This window comes from Cyprinodon tularosa, unplaced genomic scaffold (genome assembly GCF_016077235.1).
Source record: "Cyprinodon tularosa strain WSP-4 unplaced genomic scaffold, ASM1607723v1 ctg253, whole genome shotgun sequence".
NCBI classification, from domain to species: domain Eukaryota; kingdom Metazoa; phylum Chordata; class Actinopteri; order Cyprinodontiformes; family Cyprinodontidae; genus Cyprinodon; species Cyprinodon tularosa.
Window position 1 is genome coordinate 686,502 of NW_024038941.1, and position 23,059 is coordinate 709,560.

A 23,059-nucleotide genomic window follows, 5' to 3' on the forward strand; every position below is an offset into this window, starting at 1 on the left:
TCCATCTGTGTACAGGATAACTTGGAAAGTTACAAACGGAACGGTGCACCTCAGTTGAAGGAACAATTTATTAAATTTGGTGATTATCCACATCCTAATACAGATTCAGGATTTTTTTTCCCCTGCCCTAAAACCAGAGAGTGGCAGCAGTGACTGTTGATAGCGTCAGCATCTGACTCAAAAAAGTTCAGAAGTATTATACTGAAGACAAAAACACAGAAAAGGTGAGCCATGCTTTGCTTCAAGTCTCGATCTGCAGATCAAAGAAAGCAGAGTTCAGAGTGAATGAAGGAGGCGGGAGCAGAACAAACACCAGAGGCTGCAGACACACGCTGAGCCTTATTCATACACTTATGAAAGGATTGTAAGGAAATTGTTATCAAAGGTGTACTTTATGCCCAGCAACAATTGATTAAAATTTGGGAATGAGCTAGATAATGTGCAGTTTTTAGCTATAGGTGTAAGTCACAATATGAGGCATAATGTCCTGCTTGGTGGAGGTCTGCACTCTCCGAATTTAATTCTAGTTTACTTCTATTGATTGATTGATTGATTGATTGATTGATTGAATGACTTTATTGATCACATAGTGGAGAAATTTAGTCGTAACATCAGCTCAAATAGTCAAAGGAGAAGAAAAAGGTGCCAAAGGAAGAAAAATATATATACAGTATATATAGTGCGTCCACAGATGACATTTCTTTTCTTTTTTTATAGTAGAATTATTATACAGGGTTATTGCACAGGGTATTTATATGGGTATTTATATAGATGGACATAGATGGATATTTATATATATAGTTATTTACCCTTACTGACCATAGAGTGAATTTGCTGCATTTATTATTTATGTTTTACTCATATTCCTACACAATATAGTTCTAATGCATGAAACCACGCAAAATTGAAGGGATTGTTCCCCTTTTTTTTTCTCCCTGGAGTTTTTCCGCAGTTGTGAGGCGAATTCTTGCGTATATATTTTATTTTGAAAAGCCTTAACGGAAGTGCGTTTTCCACACAGCCAGTAACTTGACAGTGGTCCACCGCACCCACTGGAAGCTGGAGGTTGCATGGGAAGCTGAGGCATCCCAGTGTTTTTGATTTTTCTGTCAGCGTTGAACAAAAACAAGCAGAGCTGCAGCCTGAGGAGGCTTTGCTTGAACAGTCATGCCATCCAGGCGGAGACAGAGAGGCCGTTCATCGCTGAGTTAGCTGACTCTGCTCTCAATTAGAGCTTTTATTTATTTATTTTATATTCATGACCCAATGAAACAACACCATGGCTAAGCAGTACGATGTGCTCTTCCGACTCCTGCTCCTCGGGGACTCGGGGGTTGGGAAAACATGTTTGTTATGCAGATTCACGGACAACGAATTTCACCCATCTCACATCTCCACCATCGGTAAGAACCCTTTAACTTCCCATGGTCGCTACTGCCTTTACTGTTTATTCGATATAGAATAATATTTTTTATATTGAATATGCAGCCCCATTTTTTATCATATTTAATTAGAAATCATTATAATTTGCCTGTAAATTAATCCTAAAAGGGGTATTTTACGGAAGAGGATTAGGGATACTGAATAATATTTTTTATATTGAATATGCAGCCCCATTTTTTATCATATTTAATTAGAAATCATTATAATTTGCCTGTAAATTAATCCTAAAAGGGGTATTTTACGGAAGAGGATTAGGGATACTGAATAATATTTTTTATATTGAATATGCAGCCCCATTTTTTATCATATTTAATTAGAAATCATTATAATTTGCCTGTAAATTAATCCTAAAAGGGGTATTTTACGGAAGAGGATTAGGGATACTGAAAAAAATAAAGTGAACTGAGTTTTAAATATTATTTCAGTTTAATATGGGAAAAAAGTCAGAATTCTGACCTTTTTCTCAGAATTCTGAATTTAATCTCAGAATTCTTACTTTAATCTCAGAATTCTGACGTTAATCTCAGATTTTTTTTACTTTTTTCTCAGAATTCTGACTGTTTTCTCAGAATTCTGACTTTAATCTCAGAATTCTGAATTTTTTCTCAGAATTTTTACTTTTTTTCTCAGAATTCTGACTTTAATCTCAGATGTTTACTTATTTCACAGAATTCTAACTGTAATCTCAGAATTCTGTCTGTTTTCTCAGAATTCTGACTTTTTTTTTCTCAGAATTCTTACTTTTTTCCCCTCAAAATTCTAACTTTTTTTCTCAGAATTCTGACTTTAATCTCAGAATTCTGACTTGTTCTCAGAATTCTGACTTTAATCTCAGAATTCTGACTTTAATCTCCGAATTTTGATTTTTTTCCCCCCCCCAGAATTCTGACTTTAATCTCAGAATTTTGGATCTTAATGTAGATGGGCACCATGAAGGAAGAGATGTGGGAGCACTCAGCTTCACTAAAAAAGATGTGAGTTGTTTGAGAGGGCCAGTGACACACTGGCATTATAAGAGAAAAGTCAGAATTCTGAGATTAAAATCAGAATTCTTAGAAAAAAGTCAGAATTCCGAGATTAAATTCAGAATTCTGAGATTAAAGTCAGACTTTTTTTTTTTACATTATACTGAAATAAAATTTAAAAATCAGTTGACTTTTCTAATTTTTTCAGTAGCCCTAACCCTCTTCTGTAATATTTTTATCAAGGTGCTAAGAAAATTAAATGAAACACTTAGTGTGAATGAACTGATCATAGGCGTTTAAAAGGATGGAGAACAGGGATGAAAATTAGTTTACAAACTAGAAACACTTTAACAACTGTGTTATACTTTGCAAAAACCACGTGTGGAATAATTTCCAATACACTAAACAATGCAGACCAATGACAATAAAATGTTCAACATCTTCTCTTTATTGCTTCATTCTTACTTTATAATATCAGAATGTAATGACTAAATAATACTATCGTTACTGAAGCATGAATAGATACTTCTAAACTCCATTACGGTTTTCAGTGTTTGCATTTACTCAATATTTGTATGCAATAAAATAACTGTCCACAACTTTTTTAGCTTCTTTTGTGTTTGCAGAAATGATTTCCAAATGGTACATTTACCACAAACCTTTTCCCCCCATTTCCCCCTCTATTTAGTGTAATTTAAGAACATTTTTGTTCAGACCATCCCTATTACTCTATTTTGACACCCCCATCTTGCCGAGTCTCTTATCTTTGTCTTCCAGAGGCAGTCTTTTCTGTTTGCATGCATATTCAGGTAATGGGTTGAATTCCTGCCCTGCTAAGCTTCTTTTTGTTAGACTCTGCAGATGCTTCTTTTTGGCATTATTAGCAGTAATTGGGAACAACATGAAGGAGGGGAAATCCAGTCAGCTCAGTATATGGAAGGCGAAAACTAGTCAAGTCTTTATTTTTTGGACCTTTTTAATTTGCCCTTACTGGCTTCATATTTTTCCGCTTTCTTGTGTATATATATATATAAATCCTGAACATTTCTATTCCTTAAAAAAAACTAAGCAGACCAGCTTTAGATGGTTTTTAACTGTAAGCTTTTAGGACAAACATTAACTGACAGACAGCATGTTTCAGTTTTATAGAATAACCCTACGTTTGTTCTTTGTTTTAGAAGAAATTAAATGGAAGCTCACTCAACTACGCTGACATTTAGATAAAATATGCGCACCGTCTTGCAAAACTGTCAATTACCCAAGAATTTTTCCCCATTGTGTAAACAGAAACAGGAATTGAGCAGGTTTGTATTCTATCCCCAGGTCAACTATTAGTGTAACCAGCTGTTGTTGCAATTACTGCTGCGGGTATTTTAACGTATGTCTCACTTTGCACATCCTTGTAGTGATATGTTTGCTGTCATAAGGTAAGCCTCTGTCTTAGTTTTAGTCTTAGGTTCTGTGGAACCTCTAACAGGTTATCTTTGACTGTCACCATGTGTCCAGATTCACAGTGACTCTAAAAAGCTTCAGTAACCAGCCCCATAGCATGATACTGCCACCACCATGTGTTATTTGGAAAATGATATGGGAATGGCAGCATGATGAGGGTTTAAGTTTTCCACCTAAGGTAGTGGGTTGCATTGTTACATGTGTCAAACTTGAGGAACGTGGGCCGAACGCAGCCCATCATGGCAATTTATCGGGCCCTCAGGAGCTCAGTTGGTTTAGTATACAAAGTGGTTAAAACTACAAAGTAAATTGGAGTAATGCTATAAACTAGAGCATTGTGGTATTTGTAAATTAAATGATGAAATCAAAAGCTGCACCGGGTGATATAAAAGATTTGATGATAGAAGGTCGCCCTATATAAAAAATATTTTTACACCCCTGGATTATGGGCTAAAAATAAAGTTTTGGTCTCATGAGATTACAGTGTTGTCTTTCACAGATTAGGTAGGCCAAAAAAAAATGCATTGCATGTATCAGTTTCCTGTCACTTTATAAGCATGAGCTCTACTATCCTGATCTATAGTAATATCCTAATAAATCATCAGAGTTTGTGGTTCTAACTCTTTCTTGGTGTTAAAGGCTTAAAAGTTAGGGTCTTTGTTGTAGCCTCCAAAATGCTCCGCATATTATCCAGTTGGTTTCTGTCCAGGAAGTCACATCTAAGAATGAATTTTTCATGATGGATTCCAACGCGCCATCCGCAGGTTTGCTCTTATGACTCTGTGGTCAGCTGAAGCTTTAGTTGGTGAAGCTTTGAGTGTTGTGTATCTCTTAGTTTAATAGCACCTGAAAAAGAAGTTTCTTTAAGAATTCGTCTGGTGTTTTTGATCAGTTTGTCTTTGGACAGAAGAAATCTGATAAGAGATTTATGATGTTTATTTTTTTTTTTTTCATTTTTTAAATGATCATTTTACATTCAGCGCCCCACCCAATTTCTTTATATTATGGAGTTTTCTGCATATTTGATAACCTTCTGATCAGAGGATCCAACTTCCTGATCCAGCCGTTGGCGAGGGCTGCAGCGTGCTATTTTAAGTCATCATCCTATAGTGCTCTATAGGAAGCATCCCCCCTGAAAAGCGATTCTTATTCTCAACATTTACAGACGTATTTGTTCCTATTGTCATCGTGTTTTGCAGAACATAAATCATATAAACTCAGATGGTGCAGAAGGGGATAAATCTAAGCAGACACTCTGGAGTGATGCATTTAAGGCAGATCAGGCAGGTGGTTTTATTGTTTGCCTGAAATGATTAAAACCTCAGTTCCTTCCAAAAAAACCACAATTGATAATGTCCTGCAGAGGATCAATCCTCACACCGTCAGAGAGATAAATTTCCTTCCATGTGGATCCCCTTCTTTCATCATCTCTGATCCCTCTCGTTTGGGTCTTATCATTTCAGAATCTGCCAGGATATCTCACCTGTCTTTTTCTTCTCCTATGCCCTTTAATAATTCTAAAACATAGAGCCAGGAAGGATTGTTATCAGCCAGTGAGACATGTTTTGTTGTTTACTCCTCTATACGCTCCTGTTTTTCCTTTTCAGAAATATCCCTGTGTTACATGGATGACTGAACACCATGCTACTATTTATTTGTAATGGTTGTTGTTTTGCATATGAAAAAGCAAGCTCTTATTTTTTTTGCATTGGATGCATAAGACAATAGGAGCAAAATTACCTTATAACACATTAAGAAGTTAAACCATGGCTGCAGTGATCAGTTGCTTTGGTAATTCCTCAATCTGTTGATAAATATTTTTGATTAGTCGATTAATGTTAAAAATTTTAGTTTTTGGAAAGTTAACTTATTGTGCATTTAAATGAAATTTAAATGACAAAGGTCATCAGCCTCGAATTTACACATGAATTTACTAAAAATATATATATAATATATACAATGGGCTGCAACTAACGATTACTTTGCAAATCGATTACACTGTCGATCGTTTTTTCCATTAATCGATCAATAATCGGGTAGCCAAAGGTTCCTTAAAGACCTTTTCAAACTTAAACCAGGTGAAACTAAAGCTTTTCTGGATAGAGCATATTGACAGGTAACAAAGTTTTTTTTAACTTAGATGCAAAACATTTATATATTTTTTACAATTTTGATGTAATAACTGCTCTAAGTGGTTCACTCTGTCACCTAAAGGCATCTTTTAGAGTCTCTATACTCCAGTTAAGGATTAATCAATTACCAAATTAGTTGATGATAATTTTAATAATCGGATTAATCATGATTAATCCGAATAATTTGTTCAGCCCTAATATAAATTTTAATTTGTATATAATATAAAAACAGAATAAATTGTCTGGCATGACAACAACATATCTAAATATAAGTGCGTGTGTGAGTTTTTTTTTTATAGGATAAATCATTACTGGTGTCCTATTGTGATAGAATTATTATGATAATAAAAGAGACAGTTTTTCCAAATCTTGATGCTGATTAAAAGGAAATTTAAAAGTGGAGACATTTGTAGTTTTCCTGTCAAAAAATGAAGGGGATGAGAAGTAAAAAAAAAAATACTGTGTGAGCTGAGGAAGGAAGAGCGATGGAGAGACCAGGTGAAAGAGGCCACTGAGAGTTCAACAGCTGAAGAAATTACTAAAGATGAACAAAATAATGTCAGCATAAATGAGATCTTGAAGAGAGATAAAGGAGAAAGTGTAACAGAAACTGATGGAGAGGTAATTATTTCCCATAATTCCTATTGAAAAATTCACAAAATTACCCAGCTCCTCTTATCATAGAGAGCATTTTCAGTCTCTTTGCTAACCTTTTTCCAGACCACTTTAGGCAAGGCGAGATCATTGTAATACACAATGTTTACACTGGTTATTTTAAATTGTTTTACACGAAAACAAAGGAAGAGCGATAAAAAAACAAACAAAAAAACGGATTAATGAAAAAAAAATCCCCTTTTTCTTTCAGACAAAATCCCTCCCTTTGGGGTTCTTTAATGCACGTTGTCACCAGCAGGTGCATAAAGATACCAATATTGAAGCTTTGAGTATTGACCATACAGATATTGACCTGATATGACAGCAGTATCAGTCATACTTACTTAGATTACTTTATTTATAGTGGGGAAAGATAGAAATGGTTTGATCAACTATGGCAATATCTGACCCTTTTCTTATTCACTAAAGGGTTTCGAGTCTCAGACATGAGGACACAGAATTCGAAGCACACAGATCAGTGTTATTCACAAAAATGTTTATTGACATACATCACATCTGCAACTCAGCAACAAAGGTGTCAAAGGTCGGAATCTCTGTAGAGGGAAAACTCAGGTTAGTGACCACGAAAATCTGACGGAGGAAGATTGCGAGTGTGTGAGTCACTAACCTGGTTTTAGAGTTCAGTCTGTGCCTAGAAGAAAACTGAACTGGCTGACGAGCAGATCCAAGCAGACAAAGGAAAGCAGGAGTTTTTAGAAGACAAAGCCCAAGCCGGTGTCAAGACCAGCCAAGAGATACTGAGGGGAAAATCCAAGTCGAAGTAAGGAGACTTATCCAGGTTCAGTCCACAGGCAGAAACCAGCAGGAGTCCAAAGACAGATCAAGCAAACAAATCTTAAACAGGAACAGGGAGGCTCAAAACTCCAAGGGCAGAACTGGTCAGGATCAGGCAGAACAACAGGTAGAGAATTCTCAGCAAAGGCTCAGATAATCTGGCACTGATGACTGGGAGCAAGCAGCTTAAATGGAGGAAGGAGCAAGTAAATGAGACGAACAGCAACAAGAAATTGGGAGGAGCTGGGCAAGTAAATGGAATGAACCATTAAGCCAGTCATCAGTGCCAAGATCATTAAAAAAAGATTTAAGTAAACTTTAAACAAAAGTGGATGGAAGCAAAGTGTTTTTAGGAGTTTTCTAATATGTGAGATTTTAGGCTGCTTTATTCCAATATACATTTTCTGGCTGATTTCAGATATAAATATTAGATCCGGACATCCCGAAAGAATAAAACCGTTATGAAATGTTGATGCTTCCAGATTTATTCAGTCTACATGTTGCTACATCTTTGAGCTTACTGCACTAACTTTGTCTCATCTAATCACACAAACAAGTTTCATCAATCTGCAGTCATTAAATATTATTCTGGGTTGTTTTTAAACCCCTTGACAGACAAAAACTTTTGTATTTTTACATTGCCTGTGGATCTTTAAGTGATGAATGCCTCACACTTTACCAAGAAAAAAACTGGCCCTTGATGAAGGAACTTTAAATAGGACAAATTCCTCTTTCATTCTTCTCTTCTGGGAGATTATCTGCAGGATTTCTGTAGCCAGGTTGATGGGATTTGCCTTTGTTAAAAGGCTTGCTGTCTCAGAGGTGTCAGCTTATCTTTCCATGCTCTACTCAGACGGTCCTGGGGAATATAGCTTGTATAAGATAAGAATAAAAAAAACAAAAACAAAAGAAATGTTCCCTGACCGATTAAAGTGTCAATATTTATTTTCCCAAAGCAGTCTGCTCTGGTCTTCAGAGTGAACATCTTTATAGCAATGAGCTGCTCTTGTGTTGATTTACTGTAAGTATTCAGTCACACTGCTTGGTTTAATCTTCCTCACCTTCATCCCGGTGCTCCAATCCCTAGATTCCCTCTGGAGCGTCTGGCCGTAAAAAAATCAGCTATAAAACATCACCTCAACCTGCCGCTACATCATATCTGTCTCAGTGGTGTGGTTTTAGTCACGGCCTTGTAATACACACTCTGATGCCTGCTGCTCATCACTCTGAGGGTTAGGGCACGGATCACGGCCACCGCAGATGGTTCTCAGTTGTAAAGAAAGACACAACAAATAATATTTTGCTGCCATCGGCCAGCTTATGACAGACTTATGAGAAACACAGAAGGTTTGAGCTTCATATATTTTTGTGATGAAAGGCTTAGATGTTGTCCTTCCTGTTTTTTTTCCATCAGAGAATATTTCCAGCGCTACAAAGAATGTATGTCTCCTGGGAAGGAATATTGTGTAAAATGTACAGACTAAAATAGTAATTAAAGGAAAATTCCGGTTTTTAACACTTTTAGCCCATTTTCTGTAGTGTCCAGGATGAAATCGAATGATCGACACCAAAATTTTGACAATTGGTCCTGTCTCTGCTATTTGGCTCATGCAGAATCCCCCCCCTGGCTGCTTCAGAATGCCTTCCATAGTGCATGTCCGATAATGTCCTTAAAACAACCTTAAACATTCTTTTTTTAAAATATGCTACTCACCGGGTCGTCAGCGCTGTTCAATGACGTTCCAAAAAAAGTTTCGTAAAGAAAAAACGTTCCTGTAGTGTTTTATTTAGCATTTTGTAAATCCCATTGAGTTCTGTTGGAATAGTCAATATCCCTCCGCCACCAGAAACGGAAATGGGGCCTGTTTACACAGTTGTAGTCTTTTCGCAAGGCCCAAGTGTTTCTGCTTCACTCTGTGTACTCCGACGTCGAGGTGCTAACGTCTCTGTTAAACACTTTAAAAAACTCTGAAAATGGAATACGAAAGGTGGATTCTTGAGGAGGACATATTGGACTTTGAGTTTGACGGTAGAGGATACCGTTTTGAACCGGAATATACTGAGGAGGAGTATATAGAGACATTGTCGCCAACTAGTGGTCTGGAGTGTGCAACGCTTCAGATTCGAACGGGAAGCGGAAGTTTATAAGCGGTTGTGATGTATCGGAAAAAATAGTTCTGGGATTTACAAAATGCTAAATAAAACAAGACAGGAACGGTTTTTCTTCACAAAACTTTTTTTGGAACGTCATTGAACAGCGCTGACGACACGGTGAGTAGCATATTTTAAAAAAAGAACGTTTAAGGTTGTTTTAAGGACATTATCGGACATGCACTATGGAAGCCATTCTGAAGCAGCCAGGGGGGGATTCTGCATGAGCCAAATAGCAGAGACAGGACCAATTGTCAAAATTTTGGTGTCGATCATTCGAATGCATCCTGGACACTACAGAAAATGGGCTAAAAGTGTTAAAAACCGGAATTCTCCTTTAAACACCGTAAACCTGGACGAAAAATACTGAAAGAAAGCCATAGAGGAAGATGATGCTATTGTCAGATCAGACTAAGACAGATTAGACTAAGCTTAACCCTTTATAGGGCCACTTAGAAATAGAGCCCCCCACTTTGTTATTTTTCTAAATACATTGTTGGCATTTCTTGTTATTACATTGACATTCATTTTTGCCATAAAAATATCCATATTTTTTGAATGTTACAAAGGTAATGATCTAAAAATAAGTTAAAATGTTTATTATTTACCCTTAATTTGAGTAGGTAAATAAGAAAATCTCCCAGTGGAAGGAGCATTTTTATCCATAAAACCAGATTATTTGATATCATGCACTTGAAATAGGAGACTGATTTTTTTTAAACTTATTTTAATAGTATATTTTCTTATTCCATTTGCAGTGTGTCTCACTTACCTGCTCAATTTAAGAAAAAATGCACTTATTTTAAGAAAAAATTACATATTGGGATTTCATTTTTTCAGTGCTTTAAAGTTAGAAATGTAAAGTCTTTCATTGAGTGCCCTATAAAGGGTTAAACATCATTTTTTGCAGATGCTTTCTTCAGCAGGGGAGCTGGTGAGAGCTAACATGAAGCCAGATTGATCGAAATACAAAGTAATCCTGAAAAAGAATTAGACTTTTTAGATTTAGACAAATTTTATTGTTATTTACAAAATTTCGTTTTGTACAGCTTTCATAAGATTTCCATCCCTTAAAGTGCAGCAGTGATCAAATTTAAACTGTGTGAGAGAAAAAAAAAAAACATGGTGCAAAAAAATGCATTGATATGGAAGTCCAGAGCATTAAATATATATGGAGCAAATATGCAGAGTTTGTGACATGATGAAGAGTTTTCACAATGGTTCAGCTGTCTGATGGCAGTGGGGAAGAAGTTGTTTCCGAATCTGCTGGACCTGCATTGAATGCTGCGGAGCCTCTTCCCAGAGGGCAGCAGGGAAAACAGTCCATAGTGGGGGTGTGAGGGGTCACTGATGGTGTTACAGGCTCGGTACACGCAACGCTGGGATGAAATGTCTTTAATGGAGGGAAGAGGAGCCCTGATGATCCTCTCTGTTGTTCTCACTACTCTTCTCACTTTCTTCCAGTCTGAGGCGCTGCAGCCTCCTCACCAAACAGCGAGACAGCTGGTCAGAACGCTCTCTATGGTGCTTCTGTAGAAGGTGGTGATGATGGGTGGGGTCAGATGGGCTCTCCTCATCCTCTGCAAGAAGTACATGCGTTTTTGTGCCCTTTTGACCAGTGAGGTGGTGTTTACATTCCAGGTGAGGGTGTCTGTGATGTTCACCCCCAGGAATTTGGTGCTGTTGACCACCTCTACAGCTGAGCTGTTGATGACCAGTGAAGCGTGGTTAGGCTGGTTCTTCCTGAAGTCCAAGATGATCTCCTTCGTCTTTTCCATGTTCAGTATCAGGCTATTATCTTTGCACCATCCTACTACCACCGTAGTTTCACCTGCAAGTTTCAAGATGTGATTTGTGGTGAACCTGGGGAAAAAATAGTAAACTTAAGATATAAGAGTCTAGTTTCAACTTCCTAACTCTTAACATTCAGTCAGAGGTAATAGACTGGGACTGGGCAATATGAGTAAAACATCTCTTAAATTTTATTTAACAAAAATACAGATGAATTTCCCTTTGGGGATTAATAAAGTATAATAAAATAGAATTGAATATTGCTTTATAAAACAAACTCCGACTCATCGCTTTCGGATGTTACCTTCTTTTAAATAATAATAATTTAATGGTTTAAAAAAAAAAAAAAAATCATGTTTCACAACAATCATGAAAACACAACAGACTAATTGTTTGCTGCTGGTGCTATCACAGTTAGCAGTTACAAGTACATATTTAAGAATAAAAAGTAAAAAACTGAAGTCACTCTGAGCTATGGAAACCCAAAGTCTGGATTGGTGAAAATAAAATTGAGATTTTCCAAATAATGGATCTTAATAAAATAAAGATTTGTTAAATCAATTAAATGTCCACCTTTACAATGGTCTAATTTAGATTAATTTTGTTCAAACTGAGATACCATAGCGCTGTTGGTACCTGGGATTCCATTAGTTATCCTCAGTAGAAACGTTGGTATTAGTAAAGTCAAACCGCCTCTTGATGCTTATCAATGTCCTTCTCTGATGCCAGAACTTGAATGTGTGAATTATCAAATAACCCCAACTCACTCTTAGTATTGGTAAATTAATTAGTTTTTTCCAGCCATGCTTATATAACAAAAAAATTAAGACAAATTAAAATTCTTCAGCTTTTTAAATTTTTTTACCAAAACATGTCCTCTTAAAGATGTTGATAGGTAGATGTATTGCAAATAAACTGATTTTACCACCTGCAAGGCAGCCATGTTGGATTTGGAGATTAATTAGAACCTTCAACTTTCTCACTCAAGTTAGGGTCCAGAGTCAGATCCAGTAGAGCGGTGGTCTGGAACACGTCAGATATGTGGATATGAGTTGGAGATAAGTTCTTGATAAGTTACGCATAAGTTATGTACAAGTTATCCATAGGTTTTGGATAAGCTATACGCCACGTCTTATGAGTAACTTACACATAATGTACATCAACAATCAGATACCTGCAACTTATGGCTCACATATGGCAAACGCTGGCATACATTAGGACCTATGTTGACGTATGCCAGCGTGCTTCAGCTTACTTCAGCGTGCTCATAACCTTTACAAAACTGACCCATAACTAATCCAATGTTTGCCAGTATTTTTTGCCAGATTTTTCATACGTCAGGCAAGCGCTGGTCTAAATCGTTAAGGTGTGACAGGGGCATACAGAAACCCCACATTCATATTTTCAGGTAACACAGAGTACATGTCAGACTTAATAATATTACTTTAGCGATAGTTTCAAGGTGTTGCGTTATTGTATATCTCGTACCATGTCTTTCGGTTGTGCTGTTTTTTTTCCATCTCGTTACAGGTGATGAAGCAGACTGAAAATGTTTTGTCATTATCTCCTTTCTATCTCTTCTTTCTTTCATCTTTTCTCTTTTTTTCTTTTTTCCTTTTTCTTCTTCTGTTTTTCAGCTGTATTTACATTGCAGTGTCCATATAAACTGTAAAACTCCCTGCATAATTATAATAAAGCAATTTATATGCATGAAACAAGTGGAGCAATATGGCAATTGCCGTACTGCTACACTCTGTGAAAGTAAAATCTGTTGGGCTCTTTTTGGCATCAGGACAATTATTCTTATTGCCACGTTGCCAGACAGGACACTGTTAAAAAAACAAAACAAAAAAAAAAAACAAAAAAAGGTGTGACAGGGGCTTTATCTCCTTCCCCTATCAGATAATTAGTCATCCCATTGTTTCTGTCTCCCATATTTACACCTCCTGTTAAGCTACTCTTTGCTGGTTTCTTATTGTTTTCAGCTCCCCATGTGTGTTTTGATGTCTCCTGGTTTTTGGGTTCCGGTATTTTTTTTCTTAGATTTTGTTTCTGTTGTCTTTTTGATTTCATTAAAGCTGCAACAACTCTATCTCTTCATTTGGGTCCTCAACCAACCTCCACACCCTTGTTGACAATAGGAATGGAAAAAAAGGAGATCGAAATAAAACATTAAATGCTTTGAACAATAAACACAAGTGTTTTGCAAATCTTTATACGTTTCTAAGTACAAAATTGTTAGTGAACATAATTAAGAAACAAATGTGAGACAATTATGATATCATACATTTGCATAAGATGTTTGGTGACTTGATGAGTAGACATGGTTGGAAATGATTTATTTTAGTCAGGTTTCTAAGAAATAAATAAATGCACTCTTAAAATGGGGGTATGGACACTTTGCATTGCATTTCTATGTATGAATCCAGAATGCAGTGATGTACTGCTTGTCACCTCCCTATTTGCCGACCCTAAGAAGATGGTCTGTGTTTGTGCCGAGAACAATGCTTATACATTTTTCCCCCCCATTTTTTTTGCATTCAGTGGTTTCTGGTGCAGCGTTGCCTCATTTCTTCATCCTAGTTTAGTCTAAAGCATCTTTACATCATACTTCTTATATTTTGGTCTTTATCATTTTGATTTCATTTTAAATAAAAATGTTTTATTGCTGCATTTATCTCAGGCTTTCATCCTCGCATGGTTTGTTTCAGTGACAGTTTCTTCTCTGTCATGTTGTCAAGGTTGCTGTTTAGATCTGAACCTGAAGGTTTTAAGTTATTATGTTTTTATGATTCATTGCTATGATTTTCATGTTTTATATCAGAGCTGGTATTTCTCAGTCGGTGTTGCTTTGCTCTTTACACCAGGTGCTGCTTTGCAGATAACACCCATCTTTGTTTTTTCATTACCTCTTCAAGCATGAAAACATTGTAGTCTGAAGGTTTTACACCATCACCCATTTCCATATTTTTACTTCCAGGGTGACATAATTTATATTTATAATATTCAAAAGGGGTTTTAGGCAAAAGTTCCTCAGGTGTTATAAATGGCGGCTTCGGAACTATGTGGCTTTCCTTCTATTTCTGTTATGTATTTCCTCTTTTAAGCATTTCTAAAACAATGGAGGAAGGTGTAGGCCTCTCAGTGAATTAGATAATCATTGTCTTTTATTTATTAAAGTAAAAAATATTTTTATATTATAGTTTTTTCAAACACAGACTAAGTGTAAAAAATATGACATAAGATGAACAACAATATTATTCTTTTGCTACGGTAATGTTTTGTGATTGCTTATAATTGTGAGTAATACTGTTGACTTCTCAGCTGTCCCACAGGCAGTCACTAACAGACTGAAAGTAAGCACTGTTAATTAGCAATTAATGATCTACTGTGTAAATTCGTAAAACTTTCTGGAAAAATGTGTATTTTCCCTTCATTTCTGTCAATAGAATGAGTACTTTGACCCCTAAAATCAAATAATTATACATACTGCACTTGGAATAAAATAATGTAGATGGTGATTTTCTTATTAAAAAAGTTTATTCTATTGGCAGATCGTTATATTTACTCAAATCAAGTGCAAAAACACAAAAAAATCGGACTTTTACTTCACATTTTGCAGTGACAATAATGCAAAAGCATATTGGAATGTCATTAATGAATATCATTGGAAAGTCAAGTGGAAGGAAAAAAGTTCTGGTAAATTAAAGGATTGGAAGGAAAAAGGACAAACAAAAGAAGACTGTAGTGGTCCTCCATTGAAGTAAAACGGTACGGTGTAGGTTATTAGTTTGCACCTCTCAGCAAAGTGTGGAAATGAGGAGGAACATTCAAATATCCAAAGGAAAAGATAGGCAAAAAAGAAAAAAATAATTCTGTGAGGGATCGAAGTGGAACAGCACTTGGGATACACTATGAATATTGGTGTTCTCTGAAGCAGGAGCTAAAGCTAACAAAGTATTCAGATGGATGCAGAGTTGATTGATGTGAGTAAACAGTTTAATTAATACTGATATTATTAATTCTAATGTCATTGTTCCATAACAGATTCATTGATTTATTGGTTCTGACCTTGATGTGTGTTTCTTCCTGTTGTGAGGGATTCCCTTTGAGTCAATAAGTCGATGCAATCCACTGGTTACCCTTCGATTGAAAACTTTGAACCAGTTTGACTGTATGATCTGGTTGAATTGTCTCTGTAAAGGGCCTTGAGATGACATGTTGTGAATTGACACTATAAATGTTGTATATAAATGTTTATCTGGTTAATATCCTTATTCTTCAACCACGCCTAGCTGTTGCTTCACAGTGAGGCATTGCAGGACGTTTGGCCTCTATTAAGCAGGTGCTTTAATTGTCTCCATCTGACTTTCTGATAGTTCTGCAGTACTGTCAGCAAATGGCGCTACATCTGTTTTTGTTTGCTCAATGCACCCGGTGCTGGAATTCTATTTAGGCAAAAAAAAAATGAAAAATCAAAACACTTACCAGGATGGCTGCTTGGTGTATATAACCTTATCTGATCAATATCAAATATTTTTTTGTATAGGCAGGGTCAGCTGCTAATGTTGATCCAGTGTGCGTATCGAGTCCACCTATCCAGGAATTTTAAGATACTTCATGCTTCTTTGTGCTGACAGATGTTTTGGATTTCATTTTCTAGCGGGATTTGGTATCTGTCCAAACTGCTGAAAGATCCTCAACCTGTAAAGACCATGGAGCTAATATTGGCAGGCAGACTCGCCGGACCTAAAAACGTCTAGACACAGAAAATAAAGACCATAGCGAATAATGCAGCAAGCTCATGCGCTTTTAGAGCAAACTCAGCAGAATCACAGGTTGATTGCCTCCATGCTACAGTAGTTCATGTAAAAGGAGCCTCAGACAGCTCACTGTGCAGAGACATGCCATTCAGCAGGCCAACAGTTTCAAATCACATGTTATAAAAGTCCAGTTTGGGTTTTTATTAGTTGTAAGCTTTTATCACCCAAATGATCCAATACTAATGGTCAGATTGCCTCACTCTTTGTGTGATGAATGTGTTTTAGTATAAGTTTAACATCATTTTTATTAAAAACTAAGTAAATATTGGTGATACTAATATTTGTTCTACCTCAGTTTTTAAATTGCAAGCAGAGACAGACAATATATATTTCAACATTAGTCTGTGCATTAATGCAACCACTATAGGTTGCTTGGATACCATATATAGTAGAGTATTATTTTTCATTGTAATGGATTCACAGCCTACATATCAATAATGCATTTACCAACCTGCAGGACTCTAACGGTTTCAGTCCCAGAAGTGCAGCGAAATTAGAGATTTAGGGAAATGTGGTTAATTGCAATCAATCAAAATGACATTAGTATATTAAGCTAATTAATCATAGTTCAAAGATTTCCTGATATAGTGCAGCCCTAATTTAGATTTTAACAGAGCATCTCTGTCGGTCTTTGGTTCTGCCTTTCATTTTTAAGGCTAAGTTAATGGGCTTTCTCTCTCATCAGCAGCTTTGCTTTTATTTAGTAAAACACATTCATAGAAAAATGAAGCTGCTTCCACAGGCCTAGCTTTAGTTGCACTTTCTTCACCAAAAAAAAAACCCAGCCCTGCATTTCAGCCGCCATTTAAGCTGCATCATTTAAATCATGCTTGACTTTTCTCTTCCCCTCGCGGCCCAACCAGGAGAGAGGCAGCACTCTCCATCTTTCAAGGTCCAGCCGAATACGTTCAAATAAGGGGGTGAAATTGGCCCTATACATTTTGTCAAATGAGGGGGTAATTCTTATTCCCAGGTATGAAAATCCCTCTGGGGACCAAGTGAAAGGAAATGGAGCAGGTATAGATGGTTGATGTTTTAATGTGCCTAGTGGCATGACCTCTGATTTGTTAAAATTGATTTTATAGCCCGAAAAATCCCCAAACTTGTTAATGGTCTCTATGAGATGTGGGATAGAATCCTCAGGCTGAGATAGAAATATGAGCACGTCGTCAGCGTATAAAGTAATCTTGTGCTGCCTCTCCCCAATGGTCAGACCACATATCCCCCCATGGGTCCGCACCGCCTCCGCCAGAGGCTCCATAACCAGAGCAAAAAGCAGGGGCGATAGAGGGCAGCCCTGGCGTGTTCCCCTTTGCACCCGGAAATTTGGCGATCTTAAACCATTGGTAATAACAGCTGAGCAAGGCTCGCTGTAAAGTATTCTGATCCAATTAACAAAATTTTCCCCCAGGCCAAATTTTCTCATGGTGTAGAACAAATATGGCCACTCAACGCGATCAAATGCCTTTTCGGCATCTAGGGAAACAACTAGACCAGGCATTGCTCTTAGATTAAAGAGCTGGATCACGTTGAGCAACCTACGCATGTTATTGAAGGAGCTACGTCCCCTAATGAAGCCAGTTTGATCCTCATTAATAAGTGTTGGGAGTAGGATCTCCAAACGTTTGGCTAATATTTTTGAAAGGATCTTTAAGTCCACATTTAATAAGGAAATTGGCCTGTATGAGGCACAATCTTCAGGTGGTTTATTTTTTTTAAGTATAAGAGATATGTTGGCTTCCCTCAATGACATGGGCAGGTGACCTTTTCGAAAAGAGTCGTTAAACATCTGCAGCAGCGGTTCGACTAGTAGGGTGGTAAACTCCTTGTAAAATTCTACAATAAGAAAGTCGGGCCCTGCTGTTTTTCCAGACTGCAGACCTTTAATAGCTTCTGTGACTTCCTTAATGGTTATAGGACTGTCTAATGTTGATTTTTGGATTTCTGTCAGACAAGGAAGGTTAAGGTTGGAAAAAAAGGTGTTCATTAGATCTGTAGTGTCAATAGAGATCTGAGATTTGTAGAGATTCTCATAAAATTCTTTGAAGGTGTTGTTAATATCATTTGAGTCTAAGAGTTGTTTGCCATTCCTGTCGTTAATGAATGCTATATTTTGAGAATCTGATTTCTTTTTGATCAGGTATGACAGATATTTCCCAGGCCTGTCACCGTGTTCATATAGTTTTTGTTTTGCAAATCTTATTTTCTTCTCTGCTTCGTTTGTTAGCAGGCAATTTAGCGCTGAGCGGAGAGTCTGGATTTCTTTGAGTTTCTCCGTGGAGGGTCTAACTTGATAGCCCTGCTCAGCCTTCTTCAATTTGGCTTCCAAAATTAATCTTTGTTCTGCTTGCCTGCGTCTTTTACCATTTGTAAAAGTAGTAATGAGGCCCCTGCAATAAGCTTTGGAAGTCTCCCACAGTAATGATGGATCGTCGGTGGATGCTGCATTAACTGAGAGAAAATGTTTGATTCCTCTGCAAAATAAGTTTTAAATTTTCCATCATATAAAATAGAGGAGTCAAAGTGCCACCGTCCTGATCGACTGGCCACAGTTCCCATGTTACATTGAATGTATACAGGTGCGTGGTCAGATATTATTATGTTGCCGATTGAGCTAGAAATGACTGAAGGTAGGAACTGCCTGGGGACAAAAAAATAATAAATTCTTGTATAACAGGAATGTACTTTGGAAAAAAATGTGAATTCTTTATCTGTTAAATGTTGCGTTCTCCACACATCAACATATGCCAACTCCTCACACAAAGTCAAAACCAATTGGGCCTGAGATGAAATACGACATTTGCCAGTTGGGGATTTATCAACCAAGGGGGAGAGATGACAGTTAAAATCTCCACCCACAATTGTATTCTTGATGTTCAATTCCACCAGTTTTGTAAAGGCAGATATTAGAAATTTGCCTGGTTGACCAGGGGGAAAATAGACGTTCATAAAGGCTATCTCTTCCCCAAACAGAATACCCTTCACAATAATATATCTCCCACCGGTATCTTTTATGCAATCTACAGGTTTAAATGGGACATTTTTCCGGATCAGAATGATAACACCTCTGCTTCTAGATGTAAAGGAGGAAAAGAAGGCCTGATTAAAAACACCCTGTTGCAATTTTGCATGTTCTTTCGCATCCAAATGGGTTTCCTGTAAAAAAGCTACTTGAACCTGTGCCCTCTCAAGATATGTTAAGACCTTTCTCCGTTTGAGAGGTGTGTGAATGCCATTAACATTCCATGTACAAATATTAAGTTTTGACATAATAACTTTTAGCTATAAAAACAAGGCGCGAGGACTCCAACATAGTTTCTTTGGTATAATGAGGTCGAACATTTTTCTCTCCTCCCTCCCCCTCCATACTTCAAAAAGAGCTGGAATAACATGTAACAAACAGAAAAACTAACTAACTGCCAACAAACATTGCCTAACATTGGCATAACAGATACACTATTTCTCCTCCAAACGGTGAAGAGCGAGTGTGTAGGTCTTCTGACAACAAACAGTCACCTGTTTAGCTAATTCAAGAGCAACAATTCAAAAAAAAAGAAAAAGAAAAGGGGGGTCGGCGCTTGGATAATAAGAACGAATATTTACCCATTTTACAAAAAGTAATATATAACGACAGGCGTAATGTCTCTGCATAAGAATACTATTCATCACAATAATATGAGTTCACATAGGTGTATAAAACAGTAAAATGAGGTACCTATATGTCCCATGGCGCTGACAGCGGGGCTTATTTAAGCGTATCCAGGAATCGTTCAACTTCAGCTGGGTTCTGGTACACCCTTGTAGAACCACGGTGAGTGACTTTAAGCTTGGCGGGGTAGATGAGCCTGTAGCTGGCATCCACGGCTTTCAGACGTTTCTTAACGCCATCAAAGCTTTTACGCTTCTGTGCAACAGCCGCTGAGAAGTCCTGAAAGATCATCACAGAGGCACCGTTGTGCTCCAGGGGCTGCCCATTCTTGCCCTTTTCCACAGACGCGCGCATGATCCTCTCCTTGTCGCGGTAGTTGTGCAGCCTGACCAGGACTGGACGCGGTCTTTGGCCAACGGCGGGGACCGGACCCCCGGTGCGATGGGCTCTGTCCACTTTTAACTTCCCGGTTTCCGTTTGGATATTCAGCACTTTTGGGAGCCACTTCTCAAAGAATAAAGCGGGATCATTCCCTTCCACGAATTCCGTAGACTCTGGGAGCCCAATTATGCGTAAGTTTCGTCTCCTGCCTCTATTTTCCATGTCATCAATGTGATCCGTGAGCTCTTTCACCCGCCCCTCCAGTGACTTCAGCTTACTAGCGACAGGGGCTGTTTCGTCTTCCAAGGTGGAGATGCGGGATTCTGTCTCCGTGATGCGCTTCTCGTGTTCCTGAAGCTGCTCCCGGTAATCATGCATAAATCTCGATATCGGATCAAGTTGGTCCCTTAATTTGTCTTCGAATACCTTCGTAAGGTTTTCAGTCACCGCACGAATCACCTCCTGAAGAGCTGGGTCCATCCTCTCAGAGTCGCAAACTTTTTTGCTAGCCAAACCGCCAGTAGCTTCATTAGCTTCTCCGCTAGCCAAACCGCCAGTAGCCTCATTAGCTTCTCCGCTAGCCAAACTGCCAGTAGCTTTATTAGCTTCTCCGCTCGATTCCCCTGTCATCTCCGTCACAACGTTTTTCCTTCGTGGCATGTTCTCAGACAGTCTTAAGAAGTAATCACTAATACTCATTGCAAGTTTAGCCGACGAAGAGAGACTGCCTTGTCGTTTTTTGCAGGGTATAAACTGAAGAAATAAGTAAAAAAAAGCACCAGCGCCCCTCGTCCCGACTGTCCCTTAAGCCGCCATCTTGAAGACCCGTCCTGCAACCTTTTAACCACAGGATCTTAACAATATATATTTTTAAGTTTTAATCATTTTTATTGTCAATTTTCTGTATTTTATTTCTACCTTTATTTCATGATCTTTTTATATATGTCAACAAATCTTAAATATGACTTCCCTGTGAAGGCTTTTTTCAATAAATCAGTAATCCTCAATTAAATCCACAGTCTTAATAATGATACACACTGTTTAGCAAAGAAAGCAAAGCAAATTCATAGTGTATGTACAGAAAAATACCAATATTATTACTAGTAAAAGCTTTAATTCAGTCTTGCTCTTTCCTTCCACATTTCAGCTGTAGATTCTGGAGCCGAGTTTTTTCATTTAGGGAAGAAAAACAGAAAAATGTTGGTGCTCAGCCTTCAGCTGACTCGCTGAGGATCAGATGAGGACGTGTGTTGCTTTACGTAACTTCATTTGAAGGTCTTATGATTTTTTCAACCCTTAGCAGATGAGTTGCCAAACACAAAGACTTTTAGGTGTATATTTTATTCGATGAACTCTAGTCGGGGGCCAAAAGGGACCTGGTCCCTGTTAGGGCCACTGTACTGAAGACAAAATCTAATGTTTTTAATCAGCTAGATGTTATTTTGAACCAAATGACCCTCTAATTTCTAAAAGCTGAAGCTATCAATTATACTTTGATTCCAAATCTGATTAAAACTGATATTTATTTAAAATAAGTAAAGCATATGATATATTCCTGAATGATGTAATCTGAATTCATATTACAAATAAAAGCTTTATTTTCTCTTCTTTTAGATATTTATTGAGCAACTTATTACACTTGCTTTTTTCCCATTGTAAAGCAGATTTTTAATTTTAGGCAAATTAAATTAACATTTTTGAACCAAACCTAAAAATATTCAATTGAAACAGCCAAAATAATTAAATTAATTCAAATGATGTGGAAATTTCACTTCATTATGTTTAGAGCTGCAAGTAACTCTGGTTCTGCGTCTCTTTCTATATTGCTGATGAAGGTTCTCAGTCATCCAGGTCATAGTCATTCCGTAAAAATTCCAAAAATATCCACTGGACTTGGTTTTCAAGATTTGAAGACGTTTCGCCACCTCTCCAGGAAGCTTTCTCAATTCAAATGTCTGGATCCGCAGTGAGTTTGAGTCTTATATAGACAACGCCTTGTATCGCTTGGAAACATGCAATGGTAACCGATGAATGGGTCGTTAGTTCCATCGTTAGCCTGTAATATCTGAACCTGTCTATGATTCTAGGGGTCGGTCGTTAAAGGGGGGATTGCCATTAAGGGGGGGGATTGTCTCCTGTAATACCTGAAACCTGTCTATGATTGTTAAGGGTTGGTCGTTTCTATATTGTAAATGATAAACTCCTGCCCTGCTTTTTATTTTATGCTTTCCTAGTTAATAATGTCTAGAAGCGCCACTGAGTGCAGATACACACTAATAATCCAGATTAACTCGTCCATCATTGTTGAGGGGATCCTTAGGTTACTTTATAGGTTTTCTGTAGGACTAAGATCTTGAAGCTTTGAAGGGAGAAGGCTAATTTTTTTATTCCTATGCTGAAGTATTTAGTGATGAGGATCATTTAGTACCAGTCAAATTTCTATCTAAAACCTCATTCAAAGAGTGGATGGATCTGCGCACCCTAAAGGTCGCACAACCTTCAGAAGTGAGACAGACCCACAGCATGATAGATCCTTTAATGTAGCCAACAGTATTCATCCCATTTTTCTCACAAACTCACCTGTAGAAGGTACCTAGTTCTAGTCTAAATCTAAAGCCCTATTTACACTAGCCTTTTGAAACTGTGCTGAGATTGGTCCGAGCACGATAACCGAGATACGCAGCTGAACTGGACCTTGCTAGACACAACCGAACCATGGTGGATCTAGTACTAGTTTAAAAGCAGGTTTGGCCACGGTTCAGTTGTGGCTCGGTTCTCTGATAAAGAGCGCATGAGCAGACTGCGTCTTCCCCTATTTATAGT

The 23,059-nt window shown here is 37.6% G+C and overlaps 1 protein-coding gene across 1 annotated transcript in view; it reads left to right on the forward strand.

Annotated features, from left to right (window-relative positions):
* Positions 1-1,024: 1,024 nt before the first annotated feature.
* Positions 1,025-23,059, forward strand: part of rab15 (RAB15, member RAS oncogene family) — a 33,479-nt gene continuing 11,444 nt past the window's right edge. Inside the window, exon 1 of the mRNA XM_038288361.1 lies at positions 1,025-1,403. Within this exon, the coding sequence (XP_038144289.1) occupies positions 1,280-1,403 (124 nt within the window). The 5' untranslated portion in view covers positions 1,025-1,279. The remainder of the gene's footprint in view (positions 1,404-23,059) is intronic.